At 38.5% G+C, this 25,692-nt stretch overlaps 1 protein-coding gene across 2 annotated transcripts in view; it reads right to left on the reverse strand.

Annotated features, from left to right (window-relative positions):
* Positions 1-25,692, reverse strand: part of ttc12 (tetratricopeptide repeat domain 12) — a 60,592-nt gene that overhangs the window by 20,160 nt on the left and 14,740 nt on the right. Inside the window, exons 10-17 of one of the 2 annotated variants that reach the window (XM_057839789.1) lie at positions 23,447-23,516; positions 15,662-15,750; positions 12,529-12,697; positions 11,250-11,345; positions 7,102-7,165; positions 6,897-7,031; positions 1,888-1,980; positions 1,697-1,765 (exon numbers count right to left, since the gene is read on the reverse strand). In XM_057839789.1, the coding sequence (XP_057695772.1) occupies positions 1,697-1,765; positions 1,888-1,980; positions 6,897-7,031; positions 7,102-7,165; positions 11,250-11,345; positions 12,529-12,697; positions 15,662-15,750; positions 23,447-23,516 (785 nt within the window). The remainder of the gene's footprint in view (positions 1-1,696; positions 1,766-1,887; positions 1,981-6,896; positions 7,032-7,101; positions 7,166-11,249; positions 11,346-12,528; positions 12,698-15,661; positions 15,751-23,446; positions 23,517-25,692) is intronic. The other variant, XM_057839790.1, reaches the window with a different exon arrangement.

Raw genomic sequence — 25,692 nt, forward strand, 5'->3', positions numbered from 1 at the left:
AAGATCAAATCACATTTGATAGTGATTTTATGAAGAAATGAGTGAAATTTAAAAAGGTTCAGATATTTTTTCATACCACTGTAAAATATGTCATTCAAGGAGTTGTCAGTCGAGATATTATCATATATTTTATGAAACATATATATATAAAGGCTGAAGAGATACGTAGTGTTGCTTTAAAGTGTCCTTGAGTGTCGTGAAAAGTGCTTTGAAATAAAACATATCAACATTTGACTTACAGAAGTATACAATATTAACATTTTGTATATAAATTAGGGCTGTAAAAATTATCGCGTTACCGGGTGGTTATTAATTTTTTTAATTAATCACGTTAAAATATTTGACGCAATTAACGCACATGACCCGCTCAGACAGATTTAAATGACAGTACAGTGAAATCCCCACTTGTTAATTGTGTTTTGTGGAGTTTTGCTGCTCTCTGCTGGCGCTTGGGTGCGACTGATTTTATAGGATTCAGCACCCATGAGCATTGTGTAAGTAATTATTGACATCAACAATGGTTTATTAATAACTAGTTTATTTTTTGATTGAAAATTTTTCCAAATTTTATTAAAACGAAAACATTAAGAGGGGTTTTAATATAAAATTTCTATAACTTGTACTAACATTTATCTTTTAAGAACTACACGTCTTTCTATCCATGGATCGCTTTAACAGAATGTTAATAATGTTAATGTCATCTTGTTGATTTATTGTTATAATAAACAAATACAGTCCTTATGTACTGCATGTTGAATATATATATCCATCTTGTGTCTTATCTTTCCATTCCAACAATAATTTGCAGAAACATATGGCATATTTTATAGATGGTTTGAATTGTGATTAATTGCGATTAATTACGATTAATTAATTTTTAAGCTGTAATTAACTCGATTAAAAATGTTTATCGTTTGACAGCCCTAATATAAATATATAAGTATGACCTACATGACCCAAAATGTAATGTCCATGTAAATGTACGCCAGGTCTTCATGAGTTTTTTTTGTTTGTTTGTTTGTTTGCTTTTTATTACCTCAACAACAACAACAAAACTCACTTGCCTAAAGGGTTAAGAGGTGTGTCACATAACATCCGACTGTAAATTGACTCTGTATCATACAATACTTGCAAAGCCATGTTAAAAAAAAAAGGCATTGGTAATTGCTTCTAAGGGGACAATACTTGGTATTCATGCTTTGGGGATTTTAGTGAATGCATTAAAAAGGCACAGAGGGATGTTTGTGCAAGTGGGGACTATGTAAAAAAATAGGAGGTTGACATGAGGCAGCAAAGGGAAAAAATAAGCCTGCCAGGCAGCCGGTGTGCAGTAGAAGTGAGTGACGAGACAGATGGGTGGAAGTGTAGGACACCGAGGCCCCTGTTTTAGCAGAGTGGAAGTGCTGAAATAGCCATTAGCACAGACAACAGCACCTGGAGCTGGAGTTTTTAATCAAATACAGTGACATATATACAGCGCTCCATGAACGTTGAGAAATACAGTTTCTACATTAGGGCTTTGTTGCCAGGGGCTTACAAGCCAGGAAAATGACCCACAAATGTCATGTAGTTTTTCTTTGGAAAATGAAACTTTTCAGGAAACTTATATATGACTCCACAAAGTGAAATTGTGAAGAAATATAAGCCCTTCTTATGCATTTTGTGTGTATTAAAGAGCTATAAAAAGATCACTCACAGTTACGACACTGACGTCATCGTCCCTCAGCAGGTCCAGGCAGCAACCACACAGATTAATGGCGTTTTCCTACAAACAAACATCTCACCTCTTACATACAAGACATCGCACATCACAATCCAGGAATATACCCAGTTTTATATTTCCACATATATGAGGCTCTCAAAGATGACCTTTGAGGATGACCTTACCTTTATGACAGGTGAGGTGAGAGTTGAGAGGTTTATGAGCAGGCCAAGGAGAGGGTAAAGTATGTCCTTATCACTGCATGCAATGCATTGCTTCTACAAGGAATTTCAACAGTCATACAGCTAACAAAATATCAGAAATAGAAGCAAGGATATAAATAAATAACAATAAAAGCAAGGATATACATTTGTTGTAGCCTACCTATTATTTTAGAAAGCTGTGATAGTATTGCATTTAGCGTATCATGGGAGTTAATGCATTTTTCTTCAACCGCAATATTTTTTTTCTTGACCTATCTTGTTCAATTGCTTTGATACGGAAAATGGGAATCTGATTGTCCTTATGGTCTGAACAGTTTTAATGTATCACATGCGAGTATGATATACTCCAGCTGTGATTATTCATTGTGTTTCGTTTAGGGCTGTCTAACGATTAAAATTTTTAACTGAGTTAATTACAGCTTAAAAATTAATTGCCATATTTATGCCATATTTTTCTTTAAATTATTGTTGGAATGGAAAGATAAGACACAAGATGGATATATACATTCAACATACGGCACATAAGTACTGTATTTGTCTATTATAACAATAAATCAACAAGATGGCATTAACATTATTAACATTCTGTTAAAGCGATCCATGGATAGAAAGACTTGTAGCTCTTAAAAGATAAATGTTCGTAAAAGTTATAGAAATTTTATATTAAAACCCCTCTTAATGTTTTCGTTTTAATAAAATTTGTATAATTTTCAATCAAAAACTAGTAGCCGCCATTGTTGATGTCAATAATTACACAATGATCATGGGTGCTTAAGCCCATAAAATCAGTCGCACCCAAGCGCCAGCAGAGGGCGACAAAACTCCATAAAACACAAGTAACAAGTTGGCATTGCACTTTAATCTGTTTGAGCGGGGCATGTGCGTTAATTGCGTTAAATATTTTAACGTGATTAATTTTAAAAAATTAATTACCGTCCGTTAACGCGATAATTTTGACAGCCTTAGTTTCGTTAATTAGGAGAAAGTAGCTAGCAGGAAGGGGTTATGGGGGTAAGGGAAAATAGAAGAGGAGAGACAGAGAAGAGAAGAACAATTAGCAAGAAATGCATTACTGTAAACACCTACACAACCTATGAATATAGCGGTGCTATCGTTTGCTAATTGTATTTCCTGTGGACACCATGTGGGGGGCCGAGGAAAAAGAGGAGTGATTAGGCGGGGTGGAGCGTACACAAATCAGCAATGTGAGGTGTAGAAACAAGTAATATTTGAATCACTTGTATGTGTGGATATGTTGACATCCTATTCAATGCTGCCTGATCGCTAATCGACATTCTCTCTACTTGAATATGTCTAATTGCACCCAGTCATGTGTGAATCCCATCAGACGTGTGATAGTCCTGCAGGCAAGTGGAAATGCTCGGCAGAGGCCGCCCCAGGGCCACGGCCATCCCCCAGCCAATCCGGGGGTTGAGCCAGCGGAGCCCATCCCTCCTCCAGCAGCCATCCCCCCAGCACCCAGGATGGTGCCCTGAACCATCCATGCACCAATTAACTAGCCTTCAACGAAGGGATGAGGAGACACGCCACCGCCTCCCACACCCGACCGTCCACCCGGCCTCATTATGGGACTGAAATAAAAAATAGCCGAAAAATGAAATTTAGATTTCGTTTTGGTTTTTTGAGATTCAATTGAACAAATTGGCATTTGAAGGGATTACCCAGATTTATTAATTTAAAAAAATATTTGTAATCATTCTTTTATTAGTTTTTTAAGCTTTTTTTTTTTTTCTTTTTTTTTAGATGTATGTTATAAGAAATTGCATGCGCTAGTATTTTGTATGTGGATTATTTAAAATGTGAAGGGTGGGGTGTAAAATGTACTTCAATTCTGTAGTCTCCAACTCTTGTCTGCTTGGCGATCTGAATACAGTGAATATCTCAAACCATCAAGCCGTCCACTGCTAGCAAGTTTAACGATAACCAAAAAACAATATTGTTGAATTGGAAAAAGAAACAAAACATTAGCATAAACCAATGGCTAAATCTAATCATTGAACATATAACATTAGAGAAAATATCTGCCAAACAGCCAAATAAAATGGACAAATATGAACAACAGTGGGAAATAGTCGCAAGAATGATGAACATAGAATAAGGATTCTCTCTCACCTGCGAAGGAATGCCATAAAAATAGTTAAAATGTATACATACTGTAAATTGATGTATGCGGGGTGTCCAGGGAAGTTGTATACATCCTTTTGCAGCTGAAAACGGGGGTTAGTGGTGCGTCCCCTCTTGCCATCTCTGAAGGCCGGTTGATGGGTGCGAGAGTGGCCCGGGGGACCACCCTGGACTTGGGGGGGGGAGGGGCAATGGCTCCTTTGCTGGGCTGCGGGAGGAGGGATTGGCTGCGCTGAACCCCGGGCTGGCTGAGTGGGAGCCGTGGCCCTGGGTTGGCGCTCGCGTGGTGTCCCAGCTCTTCTGCGTGCCTGTCGCGCGCTTGATGGGGCTCGCGTGCGGCAGGATGTGATAGGGCACGCTCGGGTGGGTGGTCCCGGAGCCGGGAGTGGTGGCGGGGCGGCGTAGGGTCGGTCACCAATGGGCTTACACTCACAAGGGATTCACACGATTACTGGGTTACAGATCACAGAGCTGATTTGTGTACACTCTACTCCTTTCAACCACTTCGCTTATAGACTCCCCGACCCCCGTCCCTGTCTTTCCTTGGTCAACAGCCCCCCCACATGGTGTCAACCGGAAATACATCTAGCTGACGATAGCACCAACACATTAGTAGTTAGTGTAGACGTTCAGTGTATTTCTTGTTGTTGTTTGTTTGTGTTTCTTTCCTTTCTTCTCTTGTGTTTCTTTTCTTCTGTTCCCCCATAACCAATTCCTGTTTGCTGCTTTGTCATAATAAACGAGGTATGTTGAATGATCACAATGGCAGTATGCCATACTCTCATTGTGAAACATTAAAACTGTTCAGACCAACCAGGCACTTAGACTTCCATTCATCGTGTCAAACAGCTGAACAGTACAGGTTAAAAAAAAATATATATATATATATATATATATATATATATATATATACAGTTGTGGTCAAAAGTTTACATACACTTGTGAAGAACATAATGTCATGGCTCTCTTGAGTTTCCAGTTATTTCTACAACTCTGATTTTTCTCCGATAGAGTGATTGGAATAGATTCTTCTTTGTCACAAAAAACATTCATGAAGTTTGGTTCTTTTATGACTTTATTATGGGTTAACAGAAAAAGTGATCAAATCTGCTGGGTCAAAAATATACATACATGGATCTGAAAAAGCAAATCATTGACTTGAACAAGTCAGGAAAGTCACTTGGAGCCATTTTAAAGCAGCTGCAGGTCCCAAGAGCAACAGTGCAAACAATTGTTTGTAAGTATAAAGTGCATGGCACTGTTTTGTCACTGCCACGATCAGGAAGAAAACGCAAACTATCACCTGCTGCTGAGAGAAAATTGGTCAGGAGGGTGAATATTCAACCGAGAACCACCAAAAAGCAAATCTGCCAAGAACTAGAAGCTGCTGGAACACAGGTGTCAGTGTCCACAGTCAAGTGTGTTTTGCATCTCCATGGACTGAGAGGCTGCCGTGCAAGAAGGAAGCCCTTGCTCCAAAAGCGGCACCTTAAGGCTGGACTAAAGTTTGCTGCTGATCACATGGACAAAGATAAGACCTTCTGGAGGAAAGTTATGTGGTCAGACGAAACAAAAATCGAGCTGTTTGGCCACAATGCCCAGCAATATGTTTGGAGGAGAAAAGGTGAGGCCTTTAACCCCAAGTACACCATGCCTACCGTCAAGCACGGTGGTGGTAGTATTATGCTGTGGGGCTGTTTTGCTTCAAGTGGAACTGGTGCTTTACAGAGAGTAAATGGGATAATGAAGAAGGAGGATTACCTTCAAATTATTCAAGATAACCTAACGTCATCAGCCCGAAGATTGGGTCTTGGACGCAGTTGGGTGTTCCAACAGGACAATGACCCCAAACACACATCAAAAATGGTAATGGAATGGCTAAATCAGGCTAGAATTAAGGTTTTCGAATGGCCTTCCCAAAGTCCTGACTTAAACCCCATTGAGAACTTGTGGACAATGCTGAAGAAACAAGTCCATGTCAGAAAGCCATCAAATTTAACTGAACTGCAACAATTCTGTCAAGAGGAGTGGTCAAAGATTCAACCAGAAGCTTGCCAGAAGCTTGTGGATGGCTACCAAAAGCGCCTAATTGAAGTGAAAATGGCCAAGGGACATGTTACCAAATATTAGCGCTGCTGTATGTATATTTTTGACCAAGCTAATTTGATCACTTTTTTTCTGTTCACCCATAATAAAGTCATAAAAGAACCAAACTTCATGAATGTTTTTTGTGACAAAGAAGTATCTGTTCCAATCACTCTATCAGAGAAAAATCAGAGTTGTAGAAATAACTGGAAACTCAAGAGAGCCATGACATTGTTCTTCACAAGTGTATGTAAACTTTTGACCACAACTATACATATATATATATATATATATATATATATATATATATATATATATATATATATATATATATATATATATATATATATATATATATATATATATATATATATATATATATATACACAGTATACATATATATGTTCGAAGAAATTGCATGCGTTAGTGTTTTGTATGTGGATTATTTAAAATATGAAGGGTGGGGTGTAAAATGTATTTCAATTCTGTAGTAACCCAAATACTATTACAGTATTGTACGTAATTTTGGAGCATTTTACCTTAATGTGTCTTTCTTATGCACTTGCTGATTTAGGTACATCACAATTTTTCATTGGCAGTATCGGTTAATCCCACAATTATCTAACCAGGGAAAAAAATGCTATACTTCTCTGCAAGTATTAATAATGCTTGTTAAACTCAAACAATATTGACTCTGTCGGAGTTTCTATTCAACAGTACAGATATGTGATATTGCTCACAATGGCAAGCAGGAAGGCCTTCCAGCATTCTGCATGGTGAACAAGAGTGTGACGGATGACGTCATCACCGATTAGACTGCCAACAACTGATAAAAGTGGAGGTATGACATTCTGAATGTCCTTGCTGATATTAGTCTGGAAAGTGAAGCAATGAGAGAACATGATATAAAGACAGACAAAAAAAAAATACATTTTGACATCTCACCATTATTGCTGTGAATGGCTCAGCGACAGAGTCTGCAATCTTATTCCTTAGCAGGCGGCAGAATCTGCAAAACATGATAACACAGACTGTTATATATATTGCTATGGACTGTGTTATGGGTAAGAATCAACAATGACTGATTGGGTTCAACATGTACATGGCCTCATGCGTACCATATAGATGTTCATGTTACAATGAGCAATGTAACCTTTCAAAACGACACATGGCTGCATTAAATGGTCATCTTATACTCCCCAATTTACAAGAAATGTCAAACCAATTAGGAAACATATCTCCAGCACGGTTCATAATGATTGCCCCGGATGATTAGACGTGGCATCTACACTGCATAGTTGAAGAATTTGTGATCCAATTTCAAATCTTTTTCTACAGCGCTTATGCTTTCAGATAAGCAGCTAAGCTCACCCAGCTGGATTTGAGCATACACTGCTGGCCAAAAGTATTGGCACCCCTGCAATTCTGTCAGATAATGCTCAATTTCTCCCAGAAAATGATTGCAATTACAAATGCTTTGGTAGCAATATCTTCATTTATTTTGCTTGCAATGACAAAACACACAAAAAAAAAGAAAAAAAAAAAAGGTAAATCATTATTATTTTACACAAAACTCCAAAAATAGGCCGTACAAAAGTATTGGCAGCCTCAGCCTAATACTTGGTAGCACAACCTTGAGACAAAATAACTGCGAACAACCACTTCCGGTATCCATCAATGAGTTTCTTACAATGCTCTGCTGGAATTTTAGACCATTCTTCTTTGGCCAACTGCTCCAGGTCTCTGAGATTTGAAGGGTGCCTTCTCCAAATTGCCATTGTCAGTTCACTCCACAGGTGTTCTATGCGGTTCAGGTCTGGACTCATTGCTGGCCACTTTAGAAGTCCCCAGGGCTTTCTCTCAAACCATTTTCTAGTGCTTTTTGAAGTGTGTTTTGGGTCATTTTCCTGCTGGAAGACCCTTGACCTCTGAGGGAGACCCAGCTGTCTCACACTGGGCCCTACATTATTCTGCAAAATTTGTTGTCTTCTACCACATTGCCATGGGCTTTACAATTATTGATGACACTGCGCACGGTAGACAAAGGAACATTCAGGTCTTTGGAGATGGACTTGAAGCCTTGAGATTGCCCATGCTTCCTCACAATTTTGCTTCTCAAGTCCTCAGACAGTTCTTTGGTCTTATTTCTTTTCTCCATGCTCAATGTGGTACACACAACGACACATCACAGAGGTTGAGTCAACTTTAATCCATCTTAACTGGCTGCAAGTGTGATTTAGTTATTGTCAACACCTGTTATGTGCACCCGTTAAGTAACAGGTGCTGTTAATTACACAAATTAGAGAAGCATAATATGATTTCTAAAGGGTGCCATTACTTTTGTCCGGCCCATTTTTGGAGTTTTGTGTAAAATGATACTGATTTAATATTTTTTCCATTCTCTTTTGGGTTTTTTCATTGCAAGCAACATAAATGAAGATATTACTACCAAAACATTTGTGATTGCAATCATTTTCTGGGAGAAATTGAGCATTATCTGACAGAATTGCAGGGGTGCCAATACCTTTAGCCAGCAGTGCAAGGCAGGGTAAACCTTGCTAAGCAATCACACTTTAGGAACACCTTGCATAGACCAGAGTTAAAAAGCCTTAAAAAAATAAAATAAAATAAAATAATTAAATGGAGCTCTCCGTGGCACTAAAACCCACAAGTAGTGGCCCAGGATAATGTTGTTTTTTTAATGCAGATTTTAAACAATAACAATTGCTCAAAGCAGGGGAAAAAACACAACAGGACTGAGGTAACGATTCAATTAAAAAATACTGCACCTAAAATTTCAATAAAAATAAACACAAGAAATTTAAAAACTAAAAAGAGCAATTTCTAGACAAATTAAGATGGCATTTTGAGGCATTCCAGGTCACTTCCTCTTGATTGCATCACTTCCTGTTGATTTGGGGGAATTTCAGCATCACTTTTTGTTCATATCAGATCACTTCCTATTGCTCTAAAGTTCATTTTTCGGTCACTTCCTTTTGAAATGGGGTAACTTCCTGCTGATAGTAACTTGGGTTGGAAATCAATAGGAGTGAATGAAAGTTTTTGTGTCATTGACATGAATGGTGAATAGGGCCTTTGGAAATGAATGGGATGGAAGTTGTGTTCGTGTGCGTTTTGGGGGGGAAAATGTTGTGTTAATGATTTCTTTTTATGTGTAAAATATATGATTTGAACAGAAACTGTTGTATATGGAAATGTATCATTAAAAAAAAAAAAAAAACACGAGTTTTGGGGCAAATGGTCATTTTTGGGGTGTCAAAACGAAAGAGAGCCAGTGTCACGTGAGAATTCCAGTTGTTGTGGTGTATGAATTGTGTTGATCGGTCAAAAGGTTTTGGGAGCCTCAAAACACCAATGGGGAAAAAAATTAAAGGAGATTAAAGATGGTAGCTTTTGCATTACATGCAAAGTTAGAATCAGCAAACCTTCCCTAAAGATTAAATTTGTCGTGATTAAAATTACATCGTACAGGGGTACGGTAATAATATTTTTCTTTCGGTGCTTAAAAAGGTTTTTACACTGCAAAAGTGTAATTTCTGGAGAGATAGCAATGGTAGCTTTTTCTGTGATGGTTGGTATATTTACAATATATATATATTTACTATATACATATATACATATATATATATATATATATATATATATATATATATCAGAGGTTGCGCTAGACTTTTTCGTTGTCGGTCATTTTGACTGACAGTGTCATAAAAATCCGGTCATAATCTATTTTTACCCGTCACTTACATTTTTAAAATGATAATAATGACATATTCAATAGTATTTAGTTTTCATTCATTTTTAATTAATATTCTGTCCGAACAAGCTTAACAAGAGGCAAACAGACAGCGGAGTGCACCAATCAGCGACGGGCAGACGTGCCGTTAGCAAAGCGACGAGGGCAGGACGAGGGACTTGCGCGCGGAAGTAAATTTACGAGGAGATATATATATATATATATATATATATATATATATGATTTTGAGGCATTATGGGGTTACTTCCTACAGCTTATCGGGCCACTTCCATTTGATTTTGGGGCATTTCAGGGTCACTTACTGTTGATTTAGGAGCATTTTGGGGTCGTTTCCTGTTGATATCAGATCACTTCCTGTTGATTTCAGGAATTTCAGGGCGTATACCGGTTGAATGGGTCACTTCCTGTTGATCACATGCGACTTCCAGTCGATGGCATGGCAAATAGGCCCAGTGGAAATAAATAGGAACATTTTGTCCACTGGAAATAGGAATTTCTTTTGGCAAATTTTTGCAGAACCGTAATAACAGCCTGGTGTGCTTCAATATCCTGATTGTTTTATGTGCAAATGATGTGATTTGGAGCTTGACCGTCAGAGAAGGAGCAATTTGAATTTTTGGGCTCACGGTCATTTCTGGGGTGTCAAATGAAAGAGCCTGAGTCACGTGAGAATTTCTCTCGTTTTGGTGTAAGAACTGTGTTGATGGCTAGAACAGTTTTGGCTAGGTAGCACGCCGAAGAAATGTCACTGAAGAAAAAAAAATGGAATAGTATAGATGGCAGCTTTTGCATGACATACAGTTTGTGCCGGTTTAAATGAAATCATAATTTCAAAAGTGTTTTTGCACTTTTAATGCAGTAGCTGGTAAGTGTGCACCTACAAACAAAATGCATGATTTTGACACCGCTGAACTCGGAGCCACATAACTCTCTGAGGAAGAGACAGCGGAAATTGATCACCTCGTTTCAGCGCCTACCCTGTCGACTTATTTCCTGCTGTGTTCAAGAGCCCCAGTTGTCCTTTCATGTCTTGTTTTCATGAGGCTTTGGAAAGGGGAACAGCTTGAAAACAGCCTTTTACCTTGAATAGACGAACACTTGGGCAGCGCGTTTATTTATTATAGATGCTACCTTTTCCATTTCTGCGCGAACCTTTCCTTGATGGAGCCAGATTTTAGAGTGCTTTTAATCTAGATATGATGCATGGTGGTATAATAGGCTGGCACATGGGTTGGACTCTGAATTATTTCCTCCTTCAGAAAATAAGAATCATTTGCTATTATGTGAGGAGAATTGTGTTTGTAGTGCATGTATGTACTTTTTTTCTTCCGCCAACTTCTGCAAAATGAGGAGAGCTCTGATCTCCCGTTGCTTCTTTGGCTTCGAGATGCACGCCATGAGGTTCTTCATTAACCTTTAGAGTCGGATTAAGTACAGACAGATAGGAAAAGGGATACAAAAGGAAGAAATGATTAAGTGTTTCGGCAAATGACACCTTATTAACTTGAAATTGTATTCTCTCTGCAACTGCACAGAAATGCTGAGACGCAAAATGCTAAGCAAAGAAATAAAGTGAGGACTGTATTATGTCATCCCTGATACCACACTAATTAGCAGAGGTGGGTAGAGTAGCCAAAAATTTTACTAAAGTAAGAGTAGCGTTACTTCAAAATAATATTACTTATGTAAAAGTAGTCATCCAAAAAATGTACTCAAGTACGAGTAAAAAGGTATCCAGTGAAAAGACTATTCAAGTAATGAGTAACATTTTGAGTAACTGCTTATTTTTATGTTCTTTTTAAACAATGGTATTTCTTTTTCTCTCAGCACGAATGTAGCTATATGAACTGTTGTTATAATAAAACTGTACAATAACCCATTATATAAACACATTAAGCCAAAGAAATATATATATATATATATATATATATATATATATATATATATATATATATATATATATATATATATATATATATATATATATAAATTCTGGTAAGAGAGGAAAAAAAAACCAAAAAAATGTAGCATTATTCACCCAAAGAGCATGAGTGCCCTGCCCTCTAGTGGAGAAAACAGTTCCTAGTTTAAATAGTGAATACTGCAATTCTATCATAGTTACTATTATGAAATTCAAAGAATCATATCTCTGGTTTTTCGTGGTCATACGGTTCCGAATAAAAACCGGGAGAGAGTTTTAAATCAGCGCTTTCGATTCATGTTGAGCGCAGTGCTCTATGCCAAATACTTCATTTGTTACGGTGCTTTAAAGATGCCACGTGTTTGGACATCTACTAGTAATAAACTCCATTCACGGAAGGATGAAAAGAACTTGTTTTCTTGCTTGTATAATAAAATATTGTTGAATGATTTTTTGACCCATGTATCGATAATTGTTGTATCAGCATATTGTGAGATAACTGTCTCCGTGAGTCTTGTATCGTAAATCGGAATGTATCGTAAGGTACCCAGAGATTTCCCAGAGGCTACTATACCCAACATTAACATTACATCCCAAAACAAGGCTATAAGAGAGCCATAACTGTAAATTGAACACTTATGAGAAGATGCGTGCTATGAAAAAATATACATCATACATGCAAACATCCAAGTTGTTAATGAGAAGACATCTGCCATGTGATGTAAGCGAATACAAACACAACAATTCCAGGCACTCCTTCTGCACGGCATCATGTTCGGATGTAACCAAGGGAACAATGGACTCTTTGGAAACTGGAAATGTCAACAGCGTTTTCTGGTTTTCATCTGAAAACCACAAAAAGAGATTTTGAGAAATAAATGGAATGTTTGAACAAAAGAACTGACACGCACAGTGGAAGTTAAAATGGCCATTAATATTATGCTGGTTCGTCTGCAAGGACCTTTTATGATGAGACGAGCAGTATGGCCCAGTGTTGCCGGGCATACTACTTGTGCTGGGTTGTTGGTGTCAAAATTTGTTAAATCGATACACCAGAACCCTCAAAATCAGGGCATCCCTGTTATTTTTGGCCGCCAATGCAGTGGTTCCATACTTAACGCAAGTTGTTTAATTTTGTTTTTTAAGTTTAAGTTTTTAAAGGGATCCACGGATAGAAAGACATGTAGTTCTTAAAAGATAAATGTTAGTACGAGTTATACTAATTTGATATTAAAACCCCTCTTAATGTTTTCGTTTCAATAAAATGTGTACAATTATTTTAACCAGTAGGTCGCCATTGTTGTTGGCGTCGCAGGGCGGTGACGTCACATGAACACGCTGCCACAGTGTCACTCTTTAACTACATAAACTAGTGTTGTCGAATTTATCGCGTTAACGGGTGGTGATTAATTTTTTTAAATTAATCACATTACAATATTTGATGCAATTAACGCATGCGCGGAATGATCCGCTCATGCACTGCCTCGAACAGATTAAATGACGCCGTGTTTTTGCGCATTGAGACCTAAAAGGCAAAGAATTGAGAGTAGACACAGGTGTTCATTGGACCGCACCGTTGATTGGCATAAGCTTTGGCAACTCTTTCACCACAAACATAGCTAATGTGGCGAGCGACGCGAGAGTGACAGGAGATGATCTTTTTCTTGACACTCTTCATCGAATACAACGCAGAACATAACATTTGCAGCCACCACTGACAGTCATGGTTGCCCAACTTCCCATCATGCATTTGGGCAGTTTAGTCGCTACAGTATCATTTAGTGAAAGCACAACAAAAATAATATTGCCATCTCTAAAAAAAAAAAATAATAATGTTCACAAAAAGAAAAGTGCTCAATGCAAAGAGAACTGGCATTCCCAGTCAAAATAGCTATGCAAAATACACATAAACTTAATCAGACTTTGGTCAAACTCTATTCAAACATTTCGTTTAGCTCAACAAATACACTTGATGGCAATATTTAATCACAATATACAAACTATCAGAGGTCTCGTATGTTGTGAACTCCACACTCAAATGAACGTAAGGTAAAATGAACCCGGAAACTACGGCGTCAGTCGAGGGGCAAAACGCACTCTCTAATTAATTTAAAACTCGCCATTGACACCTTGTGGTGTATTTCAATCACTACCTTACGTAGTAGGCAGCCAAAATCTGATTTTTAGCCCATACAGATTGAAACTGGATGACTCTTTTGCAGTCTAAACAGTCCCAAAGCAGAGAAATCTGATTTTTGCGAGACTGATTGAGGACGGAAGGTAGTTTCATATCAGATATGGACAAGATGCTTTTCAGTCCGGACAGCCCAGATGGGTTTTAACCCTCCGTGACGTCACTCTATGCTGCTTGATGCCTCCGTTGCTACAGCAACCTGTCGTGTTAATAATGTGGCCCAGTCTAAACAGGCCTAGGTCTGATTTGGACAGTTGCTAAAAATAGTGTGAACAGTCAGCCCTGACAATCAGATTTGAAGAAGATATGCCTGCAATCTGAACACAGCTGGCGGTTATAACTTTAAACCAGTACGTGTCAAATAGCGGGGCGCACCCCCCTCAGACGGGTGCAGAGCGATGCTGAGGGTGTCGCGTATGACCTCGAAAAACATACTTTTTTGCCGTACTAGAATAAAGTGTAATTTCATACCCACTCACTGGGTTGCAGTGGCACTCTCATTTTCAGAAGTGTGCGCAGTATTTTTGAATCGAACAAGAGCACACAGCGAAGAGCACTGGACATATGAAGAGCTAAGATGAGGAAGTATGACAAAGCGTATGTAGCTTTTGGCAAGGAAAGACAAGTCTGTTAACCGTGTCTAAAAATGTTTGAAGCGCACAGCAAGAGACCAAATCAATTAAGACGTCACTTAAAGACATCAGACGGCAATCACATTGCTAAGCCGCTTGTTTTTTTGTTTTTTTTTAAGCGATAATGTGCCCAATATTGCCAACAATCATCCCACTTTTCAGTGTTCCATCAGTAAACCAGCGAGCACTGTTATCATCATATTCGGAAACATACCAAGTTGCTCAGTGTAAAATAACCTCACACCATAGCAAAGGAACTGATATTGCTTGTGTAAAAAATAAAAAGTGTCCCTCTGTCCAATGACACTGTCATTTTTGTGCTATTAATTTTTGTTTTGAAGCCCTTTGAGACGACATTGTTGTGATCCAGGGCTATACAAATAAAATTGAATTGTGAGGAATAAGCGGCATGGAAAATGAATGAATGAATGAATTGAATTTTTTTGAGGGGGGGGGTCAAATTGTTTGGTATATTGTCCTCATGAGTTTATGTTGCTAATCAATTTGAATTTATCATTTACTTATTATTTATTGATTTTATTTTTCAGTATCAAATGATCAAAAAAATGTACCTTGGGTGTATTTTTACAGTTTGGATGTGACTTTTTTTTTTTTTTAATTCAGGCAAATTGATGTGCTCTACATCTTTTCTGTTACAAACAAAACAATGTTAATAAATTTATACTTTATTGTAAGTTTATCTATGTTACTTTGTTTTAAAAAGGACACAACGTTATGCAAAGGTGTACTTATAATCGTAATAATTTTACAGTCAAATGATAGTATTTACAGTGGCGTTAGAGAGTTGGTGGGGGCGCGGAATGTTTACATCTTCCTCGGGGGGGCGGGGCTTCATACAGTAAAATAATAAAGAAGCACTGCTTTAAACACATGAATGATGTCAGTTAATCACATTAGCCATACCCAGTTGATTATAATCGGGGTTTGTGGCTTGACTAAAAATGGTTCCAATATCTACTTACCATTTTCCCTGCACATTATCATCCAAATGGTGAGAATAAGGACACACAAGTCCTGGCTGCAGGGATCATTTGCTTCCTGCAACAGGCAACTGCGGTGGAAAAAAACACATATAAATACAGTAAGTCCATTTTGTTCAAACTGATTAAAGGGACAGACAACATCAAGTATCAAGGACATGATATCATTAAAGACTGCAAGTGGGGGATTTCTTTGACTGCATATATGATACTCGCATTTGATTGGCTAAAATAGTACCACCATTGATCAAATGTAACTTCCTGGACTTCTTTTGATATTTTTCTCCGTTATTTTTCTGATAGTTTTGAGACACTTTACCCCTCAGTAAGATGAGAAAGTACCTCAATGCCTTTGACCGTGAGTGGATACTTGAAAAAGAAAAATGAAATTCATTTTTACTTTTAATTTATTAAACAAGATTCTTTCCACTGGGATGCACATGAGGAAGGTCTTGCCGGTCCGTTTAAAAGAAGAATTTTTAATTTGTTATTTGGAGCAGGCATATATTTTTTGGCTGCCAATTTTAAAAAAAAGTTTTAAGCAAACTGTTTAGTTTTTCATGATTATTTTCGTAATAATGATTAGAGCTGAAGATTTGAGAAGGCATATTTAATCAGCAAACAAAGTAGATGGCATAATGGATCGAAGTGCAGAGTCACATGGTTCCAGATTGTTAGTGAATCTTGTTCTAAGGGGCCGTTTACATGGTGACTCTCCGAGAATACGAAAAACGTCAAATTTGCATTTGCGTCTCCATTTGAACAATGTCGCGATTCCACATGAAAACGATGTAGTATTCACGCCAGGCCCTAGGGGGCAGTGCAGATTTACTGGGTGACAGAGAACGATGCACTTTGACCCCACCAAGCTCCCTCAGCCCGGAAAAAAATATGCCCGCCCACTCGAAGCAATGTCATTTTTCTTTTGCTCAAAAAGGCACAAAAATTGAAACGTTCAACATATTTAATTTAAAAATATTATTAAAACAGTAAATTAAAGCTGACATTCTGCCATATTTGCTGTTTTTAATGTTTAGTAGCGCCGCTGCGCACGACCAATGTGACCTGTACGAGTGCTGACGTTAACGACGCGGTCTCGCGCCGCAGGAGCCTTTGATATGCATGCCGAGGAAGCCCCCCTCAACCCCCCACAATCGGATTCTTCCAATTTTGGAGGTAAGATTCAGAATTTTTCGTCTTCGCCGACACCATATGCACGCGAGGCGAGTCCGCAACTCAGTCATTGCGTCTTTGTGTCGCAGAGTCGCCATGTAAACTGCCCCTAAGGTTCTAAATTTGAATCTCAGATCAAGCCTTTAGTATACAACAGCAGCATAACATCACAGATGCTGACTTTTGAACTTTGCCCTGATAACAATTCGGATGGTCCTTATCTCATTGGCCACGAGGACAAAAAATGTAGATTCGTCAGAGCACATCACACGGGGCTTTTACACGGCTCGTCATCCAAACGACAGTTCATATCTTGATTAACTTGAAAATAGACTAATTTGTATCCTTAAGCACTGCCGTGCAGTTAAATAAATCCTTTTTGCTTAACCCTTGAGAGTCGAAGGACGCGCCGGAGCGTCCTCAGCGCACGTCGTCTTTGAAGCGCCCTCACGTTTTAAATACGTCACCCACATGCCGTTGGTTGGTCTCGTTTTAAAGTGCGGAAGTTGCGGTTTACTCTCGTTATTATTTGAAGTCAATCGACCAATTAAAACGTGAGATATTGTCATTTAAGTTTTATAGTTTTATTGTCCTCTCAAAAAAACATTAAAACGCTGCATGGATCATTTGTTTGTGTCTATATTTCCATCATTTCTTGTCCTTTTTCAAAACGGAAGCGCCATGAAAAAAACACAAATCAAACGAACCCTTTCGAAGTCACAGTGGACGCACTAAATGCGTTTTTTAAATAAATATAACTGCCATGCGAGGTTCCACCGAACGAGAGGGAGGAGTGTTCTGAAGCAGCGAGGTGGCGAGCCGACGGCCGTTTGGATCGAGCAGAGACTTTGTGTGACTTTGAGAATGAACGGAAAACTAAATTTAGCGCAAGCAATTGTGCTATTTGCTCAACTTGAGGAAGAGGATGGTCCAAATTCGTCATCATCGTCTTCTTCGGAAGAGTCCTCGAGTGAAGATAGTGACGTATTTGAACACGTGGGTGACGCCATCGACGAGCAGAGGTAAGCAAACTCACTTTTTTTTTTTAGGCTGGAAAAAGTTTCTTTTGAAAGTTTCTTTTGATATTGCAAGACAAAGTTAATTTTGATGCAATATAAGTGTGTGTTTGTGTATATAATAATAAACTGTGCATATCAGATCAAAGTCGTACGTGAACTGTGTGTATCCAAGGCAGGAATTTATAATTGTGGTGATCTTCTTTCTATATGAAGATTAGGGATATAGCACATATTCAGCTATGGTATTCTTTCTATTGTCATACATATAGATTTCCAATATTATTTATTGCTGTATATATTTTCATTTTATACTTTATTATTTTCATAAATACTGACTTTTTTTCATGTACATTTATAGTGACAATGAAAGTAAAGTGAAATGAAAATGGAAGGGTGGAAAGAGGACCAACACCCCATGGAAGTGTGGGCTGTGTGATGTCGCCCTGTTTTGAATTCCAGGACGAAACTGCTTTTCGGAGTGGCATGCCTGAAAAAAATTTAACTTGTTTATTGTAAATATTTTTGAAAATACTTTTTTTCCCCCCAATGTTATATATATATACATTTTTTCCCACAATCAGTCTTCTCAATTTGTGTATATAAATGTGTGTTCAAGAAGCTTGATTGTGTGTACATAGTTTTCATCAGGTGATGGGCCGCAATACCTAAACTCATAAAGAGATGGCCTCTAAACACTTTTTGTGTTAGATGGTATATATTTTTTCACTGTTCGGTCTGCTGTATATAACCTGTTTTGACTAGAGCATGTATAAAGGCAAAAAACGCCTATGCTATACCTGTTGTTTATGTTGAATTGTCAAATATAAGACTATTTATTCTAATTTTTTTTGATTGAATGTTCATCCTAACATGTTGAATAAATATTACAAAGTTTCAAAACGGTTCGTTACGCATGTTTGGTTGTCAATTGGACATCAAAATTAAAAATTTTGAAAAAACGATTGTGGAATTTTTGGTCTTTTTGGGCCCAAAATGATGATTTATAATTGGTCAGTGACGGAAACAACAGTTTGGACATGAAGTTCAAGGTGTCACAAAAAAAGGGACCAAACCAGGCCATCGTAAACAATTCTTTCTTTGAAATATAAAGGCAACTTCAAAGGCATGCAAAATCAGACAAAATAGGCCCAGACCTTAAAGGGTTAACCTAAATTGAGTGTCATTATAATTAAAAAAGTAGAAATTTTGATACACTTCGTTTCACAGATCTCCTAAAAAGTCCATGTGAGTATTATAGTGGCACAAATGTGTTATTTTGCTCTGTTTTGGCCGTCAGTGGGGGTGGGTGTGTTGGTGGGAAGCTCCTGGGCATTTGCATTGCATAGACACATTGCAGGGAAATAGAATACAATCGTTTTTCAATGACACCAAGCTGCCTAATTCACACAAACAAATGAAATATGTGCATGCAAAGCGGCGTATTTCATTCAGGAGGTTTCGCTATGAATACCTCGTTACAAAATTATTTTTTACACACACAAAAAAAAATTCCCTCTATGAATACCTTGTTACAAAATTATTATTTACACACAAAAAAAATAAATCCCACTTTTGACGCTAAAGGCGGAGTTATGCTTCCGCGTCAGACCTGCGCCGTCAAGGAAGACCAGATTTACGACCCAGCACCGTAGCCTGACGCCGTCCTATTGAATTTTCAAACCCTAGCTCGAAATCACAGGCATTGTACACGCAAAAATGAACCAACCCAACGGGAGTATCATCGAAGAGCAAGTCTCATCAAGACATCATTCAGACTTCCAAATGAAAAGGTCAGCAATTGAATAAAAAAAATGGAAGGACCAGCGAGACGTGTGTGTGTTCGGAATCGAGTGGCCACACGAAGCAGTGACCCAGTCGGCCAAAAACTGCCAGCTTTTTATCACTTTACGTCGTATTTTTGGCTGGTGCACTTCATCATTTATTGTGTACATTTGTTTGCTGTGAGTCTGTGACTTATTTACGTGTCACACTTCAAGTATATGAAGAATAATGCACAGGTTTGGTGTCAGAAGAGTTGTTTTGATGTTTCATTTTCAACAAAAGACAGTTCACACACGATACATCATCACTGATGCAGAGTGCCTCGATGCTTTTATGATAACGTTAACATCAAGGCTTCCAACGCAGTTTGGGAAGTTCCATAGATGCCAGAAATCTGATATGGCTTCCAACTGGCTGGTTGTAGAACACGGCAAACAAATCGGGCTGGAGGGCTTGGCAGACATCGGACAAAACGCTGGACACAGTGCTCGACGCCAGTTTGAAGGTAGCCACCACAGCTAGTTGGTTTTCACCCAAGGCTAAACTCTATGCAGCATCAAAAGTTGGACAGACCCCCTCGAAACAGTCTTCTGCGTCGCCTGCGCCTCAACATTATGTATGATCAACATTTATTCAAGGTTGATGAGCTGAAGATCCACTTTCAAGCGTTCCATCTTGCATTGTTTATTTTTTCTCCGTTAAACTAGACAAGAGGAAGTTAACAAGCATGCCCCAAAACCGTACAAACATAACGCCACACCCCTCTAATGGCTTGGCGGTGAATTACAGAGCAACGCGTCACCTGGCCGGAGAACCATCGAATGTCGAATGACGCCGTAGTCGCTGCGCCGTCACCGCAACGCGGGAGCATAACTCAGGCTTGACACTCTTCACATGATGTTTCAAGGCTGGTAGGAATTTCTTGATACTTCAAGCTGTTGGATGTTGCCGCACACTCTGCAGATATGCCATTTTAAGTCACTATGTCCTTATGCGACAAGACTTTTGTCAGGGACTGTATTGCAGATGTCCAGAAGTGACACACAAGAGATAGGTGGGGAAAAAATAAATCAATAATCAGGCGAAGAAGTCAACTTTTGCCCAAGAGCTAGCCAAGGAAAGTGACCTCCCGGTCACCGAACAGCAACATTGGGTGGAGACAGGAACTAGTCGTGTGACAAAGTATAGTACTAAAGTAGAGCAAATGCACATGCATATGGCGGAAAACACTCAGGTGACTTGAAGTTCCGCTCTGGGACCCCCAATTTGGCCAACTTTCAAAATTGTCCGATAAGTGATACATCATTGGAAAGCTTAAAATCTCAATTTTCAGGGGGAAGAAAATTTTTGAACAGGAGGGCTTTTTTTTTTTATTTATTTTTTTTTTTTTTATGCTTTCTAAACAGCAAAACCCTGTCTGGAGGTGAGAGCACGCGAGAGCAGAATTACAGACGCCATGACTTTAACGAGATATTATCGATTACTTACCTTGTTTCGATCCAAAAACTCCATGTAACATGTATCACTGAGTGTCAAGACACAGATGTGAATGGCCACAGCCAGATTTGGGGGGGGGGGGGGGTTTATGGGTGAAACATGGTAATATAACCAAGGTTCGCGATACAGAAATCGCAGACATCAAGGAGTGGTTGAGATTTTCTTTTCCATATATTTAACCTTTTAAACTTTTTTTTCAATGTTTCTTTGTTTGGATCGATTATTTGTCATCTAACATATCGGAGAAAATGCGACAGTAACATAAAAATACAATTAGGCCATAGTTATGATGTAGATATCCGTGACTTTTTTACAGACACCATTTTTTTCATTGTGATGTCATTTGTTTAAAAGTTTAAAATATGCGAGTGAATAATTTTTTAAAGTCGTTTTTTTATTTCTAAACAAAATATTAGACATCAGTTAATGATTGTAAACTAAAAATGACAGAAATTTTGAACAATAAACATACAGTGCCCTCCATACTTATTGGCACCCCTGGTTAAGATGTGTTTTTTAGCTTCTAATATATTTTTTTAATTCAAATAATATGGGACCTTAATGGAAAAAAAGAGAAAAGTCCAACCTTCAATACAAGTGCATTCATTCAGTGGGGAAAAAATCCTGCATAAAGAAAAAATTATTTGACATCAAATTATGTGTGTCACAATTATTAGCACCCCTGGTGTTAATACTTTGTACAACTCCCTTATGCCAACAAAACAAGGTCTGGGGACTGAGATGGCCATGGGAGGAGCTTAATTCTGTGTCTGGTGAACCATTTCTGTGTAGATTTGGCCATATGTTTAGGGTCATTGTCTTGCTGAAAGACCCAGTGACGACCCATCTTCAGCTTTCGGGCAGAGGGCAACAGATTTTGATTTAAAGTGTCCTGGTATTTCAAAGCATTCATGATGCCATGCACCCTAACAAGGTTCCCAGGGCCTTTGGAAGCAAAACAGCCCCACAGCATCACTGACCCACCCCCATACTTCACAGTGGATATGAGGTGCTTTTCAGCATGCGCATCTTTTGTGGCACGCCAGACCCACTTAAAGCTCAATCTTGGTATCATCTGACCAAAGCCTGTTGAAGCCTGGGACCGTGTGTATTTTTGTATTTAACCATCCCCCCTTGATTGTTCATTTTCCCAATAGTCCATTGTCGATCGTGGCAATGTGGTCGTTATGTTGATTAGATCCAATAGATTAGTTCATAATTCAGTGGTTAGTTTATTCAGTTGATTTGATCCAGAAGATAGGGAAAGCTGACGAGTGATAGCAGGCCGTGTCCGCCACCCGCCTTTCGTCGACTTGATCCTCATCGCAGTTTTCATTCCTTGCTGCCTCCCGACGAACATTCATCTCAAGGTTGCGCAGCTTCGAAGTAAGTTGCATCGCCATTACGGTTGTGGCAGTGTTGGATGCCGCCAGGTCATTCTTCACCTGTAATATATCATTACAGGCCTTGTTGAGGCTGACATTCACTCCAGCGATAGCAATGACCGCAGTCGTTGCCAATTCCACCGATCGCTTTTGGCTGTCCAACACTTTGATGATGTTCCAACGAATCAAGTGTGCTCCAAGGCCCTGCAGAAGAATAGCAGCCAGCAGCGCAACAAAAATAAAACGTCCTCGATGTCGTTCCACTTCGAGTGTGGACAAACACTCGGCCGCCATCTTCCCCAGCTATCCTCCACATATCCGGACTTTAAGGTGTTTTCCGGGCAGGCGAGTGTCCAGGTTCTGACTGCATTGTAGAGAAGATCTTGGCCAGCACACTCAATGGCCAACTGACCAGTTCCATGTACTATACTATACTATACTATACTATACTATACTATACTATACTAGATACTACATTAATGAACGTTAGAACAATAAAAACACAAATTAACAAGTTTGATGGTTTTTTTCTATTTATTTTTTCACTTTAATATGAACTGCTTTTTAGTTTTACCTAGAAGAACAAACTTTAACTTTTAAATGCTGTGATAGATTAAAAAAAAAAAGCTGTTTTGAATTTCCTGTTGTACCAAACCGTGACCCCCACACTGATGTATGTACCGATCCGTGACTTGTGTGTACGGTTACACCCCTAGTAAATATGTATATATACTTTGTATTTTAGTCTCCAGATTTTATTCTTGTTCTTTTTACCCAAAAGCAGTCGCGGAGTCGAGTCAGGGAAAGATCTCACTACACTTGGCCATTATCGTCTGCTAAGGTGTCTATCGCTTTGCTTCATCTATCGAAGCTCAACTGAGAGCTGACAACTCTCCCTCCGGTCTCCTTACCTCCTCATTGTGTCATTGCTGTCGATGATCTTGAAGCCATCGTGCAATCTGAAAAGTGTCTGGCCGCTGCCTGTTAGGGTGAAAACAGTAAAGGACATGAGATGACAGAATAACATATTTCATTACAGTACATATATGTTAGTTTGACAGTCTGATGACATGGCAGTACTCGTTTTTATTTACTTTTAGCCTTTTTATCAGTAAAGAAAATGAGCAAGAAGAAGAGCTATGGCGTGATTCCGCTCTAACAATGAGCTGCATTACTCAGAAAATCCAACCGATGAGTGAGCCATTATTATTTAATGGCATAGTGTCAACCCAGCTGAGATACTTTCAACGGCATGTTATGTAAGGCTTACCCTTTTCTACATAATGGCACTCAGCAGTTGTCAAAATGAGGAAAAAAAACAGTGGTTGAGAAATGATAGCCGGGGCAAAGGAAAACAGACGAAAATAAATTACTGATGTTTTCCAAATGATTAGAAGATGATATTACTCAAGTTCTTTAATTCTTGTTTGTGTGGTATTTATATTGCTGTAGGGTTGTAAAATATGTCAAAATTACCATTTAGACAGACTAGAAGTCAGTAAAGATGATGAATTATATGCAAACTGCAACACCTCTAAAAGAGTTGGTATGCTGTTTAAGTGGTACTGACTTTCAAAGTCAATTGTTGGGTCAAAACAATATCAAATTAGATTTAGAATTGAGCTGAACAAAACTCAACTATAGGTCACGGGCTGAAGTGGAAAATCGTGTTTGGTATAGAACAAATTAAAATGAAATGCTTTCAAGCATAAATGAATCTAACCATTCATTGTAAGGGAAGGCAAGGCAAATTTATTTGTATAGCACAATTCAACACATGGCAATTCAAAGTGCTTTACAGGTCATAAAAATCACATTGCCTTTGTTTTAACATTCTTTGGATTCAATCGAAACAGGAAATATAATTATACTGTACATGAAAATTACATTTTATCACAAATTTAAATCAGAAATGGAAATAAAGCAGAAAAGGAAGAAAAGCAAATAGCTTGAAGTTTGAAATACGTAGACAGTTATGGATATGCTGTGATAAACAAAAGCGTTTTTAGATCTGATTTAAAGGAGCTAAAAGTTTTAGCACACCTTCAGGTAATTTGTTCCAGAGGTGAGGAGCATAATAACTAAAGGCTGCCTCACCCTGCTTGGTTCTTGTTCTTGGAACATATAGGAGACCGGTTCCAGACGACCTTTGGGGTCTAGATGTTTCATAGGGATCCAACAAATTTAAGCATGTGTTTTGGTCCAAGGCCATCAAGTGTTTTGTAGAGGAGCAGTAGCATTTTATAGTCTATCCTTTGACTCACTGGAAGCCAGTGTAACGATTTCATAACTGGTGTAATGTAGTCCAATTTCCTTTTGTATGGACTCTGGCAGCAGCATTCTGTACTAGCTGCAGCTTCCTGACTGATTTTTTTTTTTTTATCAAGACCTGTAAATATACTGTTGCAATAGTCCAATCTATTGAAGATGAATGCATGCATAAGTTTTACATGTCTTGTTGAGTCAGAAGCACCTTAATTCTGGCTATATTTTTTAGGTGGTAATAAGCAGATTTAGTGACAGACTTTAGATGGCTATCAAATTTTAGGTCTCAGTCAATTATTACGCCAAGATTTCTGACTTGATTTGTAGCTGTAAGTGACATTGTGCTAAGGTACGTGCTTATCTTTGAACTTTACTTTTTTGGCCCAAAAATGATCACTTCAGTCTTCTCCACATTTAGCTGGAGAAAATTCTGCCACATCCATTCATTGATGTGATGAATGCCTTCACTCAGGGAGACTAATGGACTAAAATCATGTGGGGATGCAGAAATGTAGAGTTGTGTGTCATCTGCATAGGTGTGATAGGAAATGTCATACTGGTTCATGATCTGAGCTACGAGAAGCATATAGATGTTAAATAAGAGTGGTCCAAGAATGGACCCTTGAGGGACTCCACACGTGAATTTGGTTCGTTCTGACTGATGGTTTCCGATTGACACAAAGAAATCCCTATCATGTAAATAAGATGTGAACCACTGAAGAACAGTGTCAGAGAGCCCTGCCCACTGTTCCAATCTGCCGAGTAGTATGTTGTGATCAACTGTGTCGAATACGGCACTGAGATCCAATAGTAGCAGAACAGATGGTTCCGACGAATATCATTTAGGACATTGATAACCACGGTCTCTGTGCTGTGTTGTGGCCAAAATCTA

The sequence above is a fragment of the Corythoichthys intestinalis genome, chromosome 6 (assembly GCF_030265065.1).
Source record: "Corythoichthys intestinalis isolate RoL2023-P3 chromosome 6, ASM3026506v1, whole genome shotgun sequence".
NCBI classification, from domain to species: domain Eukaryota; kingdom Metazoa; phylum Chordata; class Actinopteri; order Syngnathiformes; family Syngnathidae; genus Corythoichthys; species Corythoichthys intestinalis.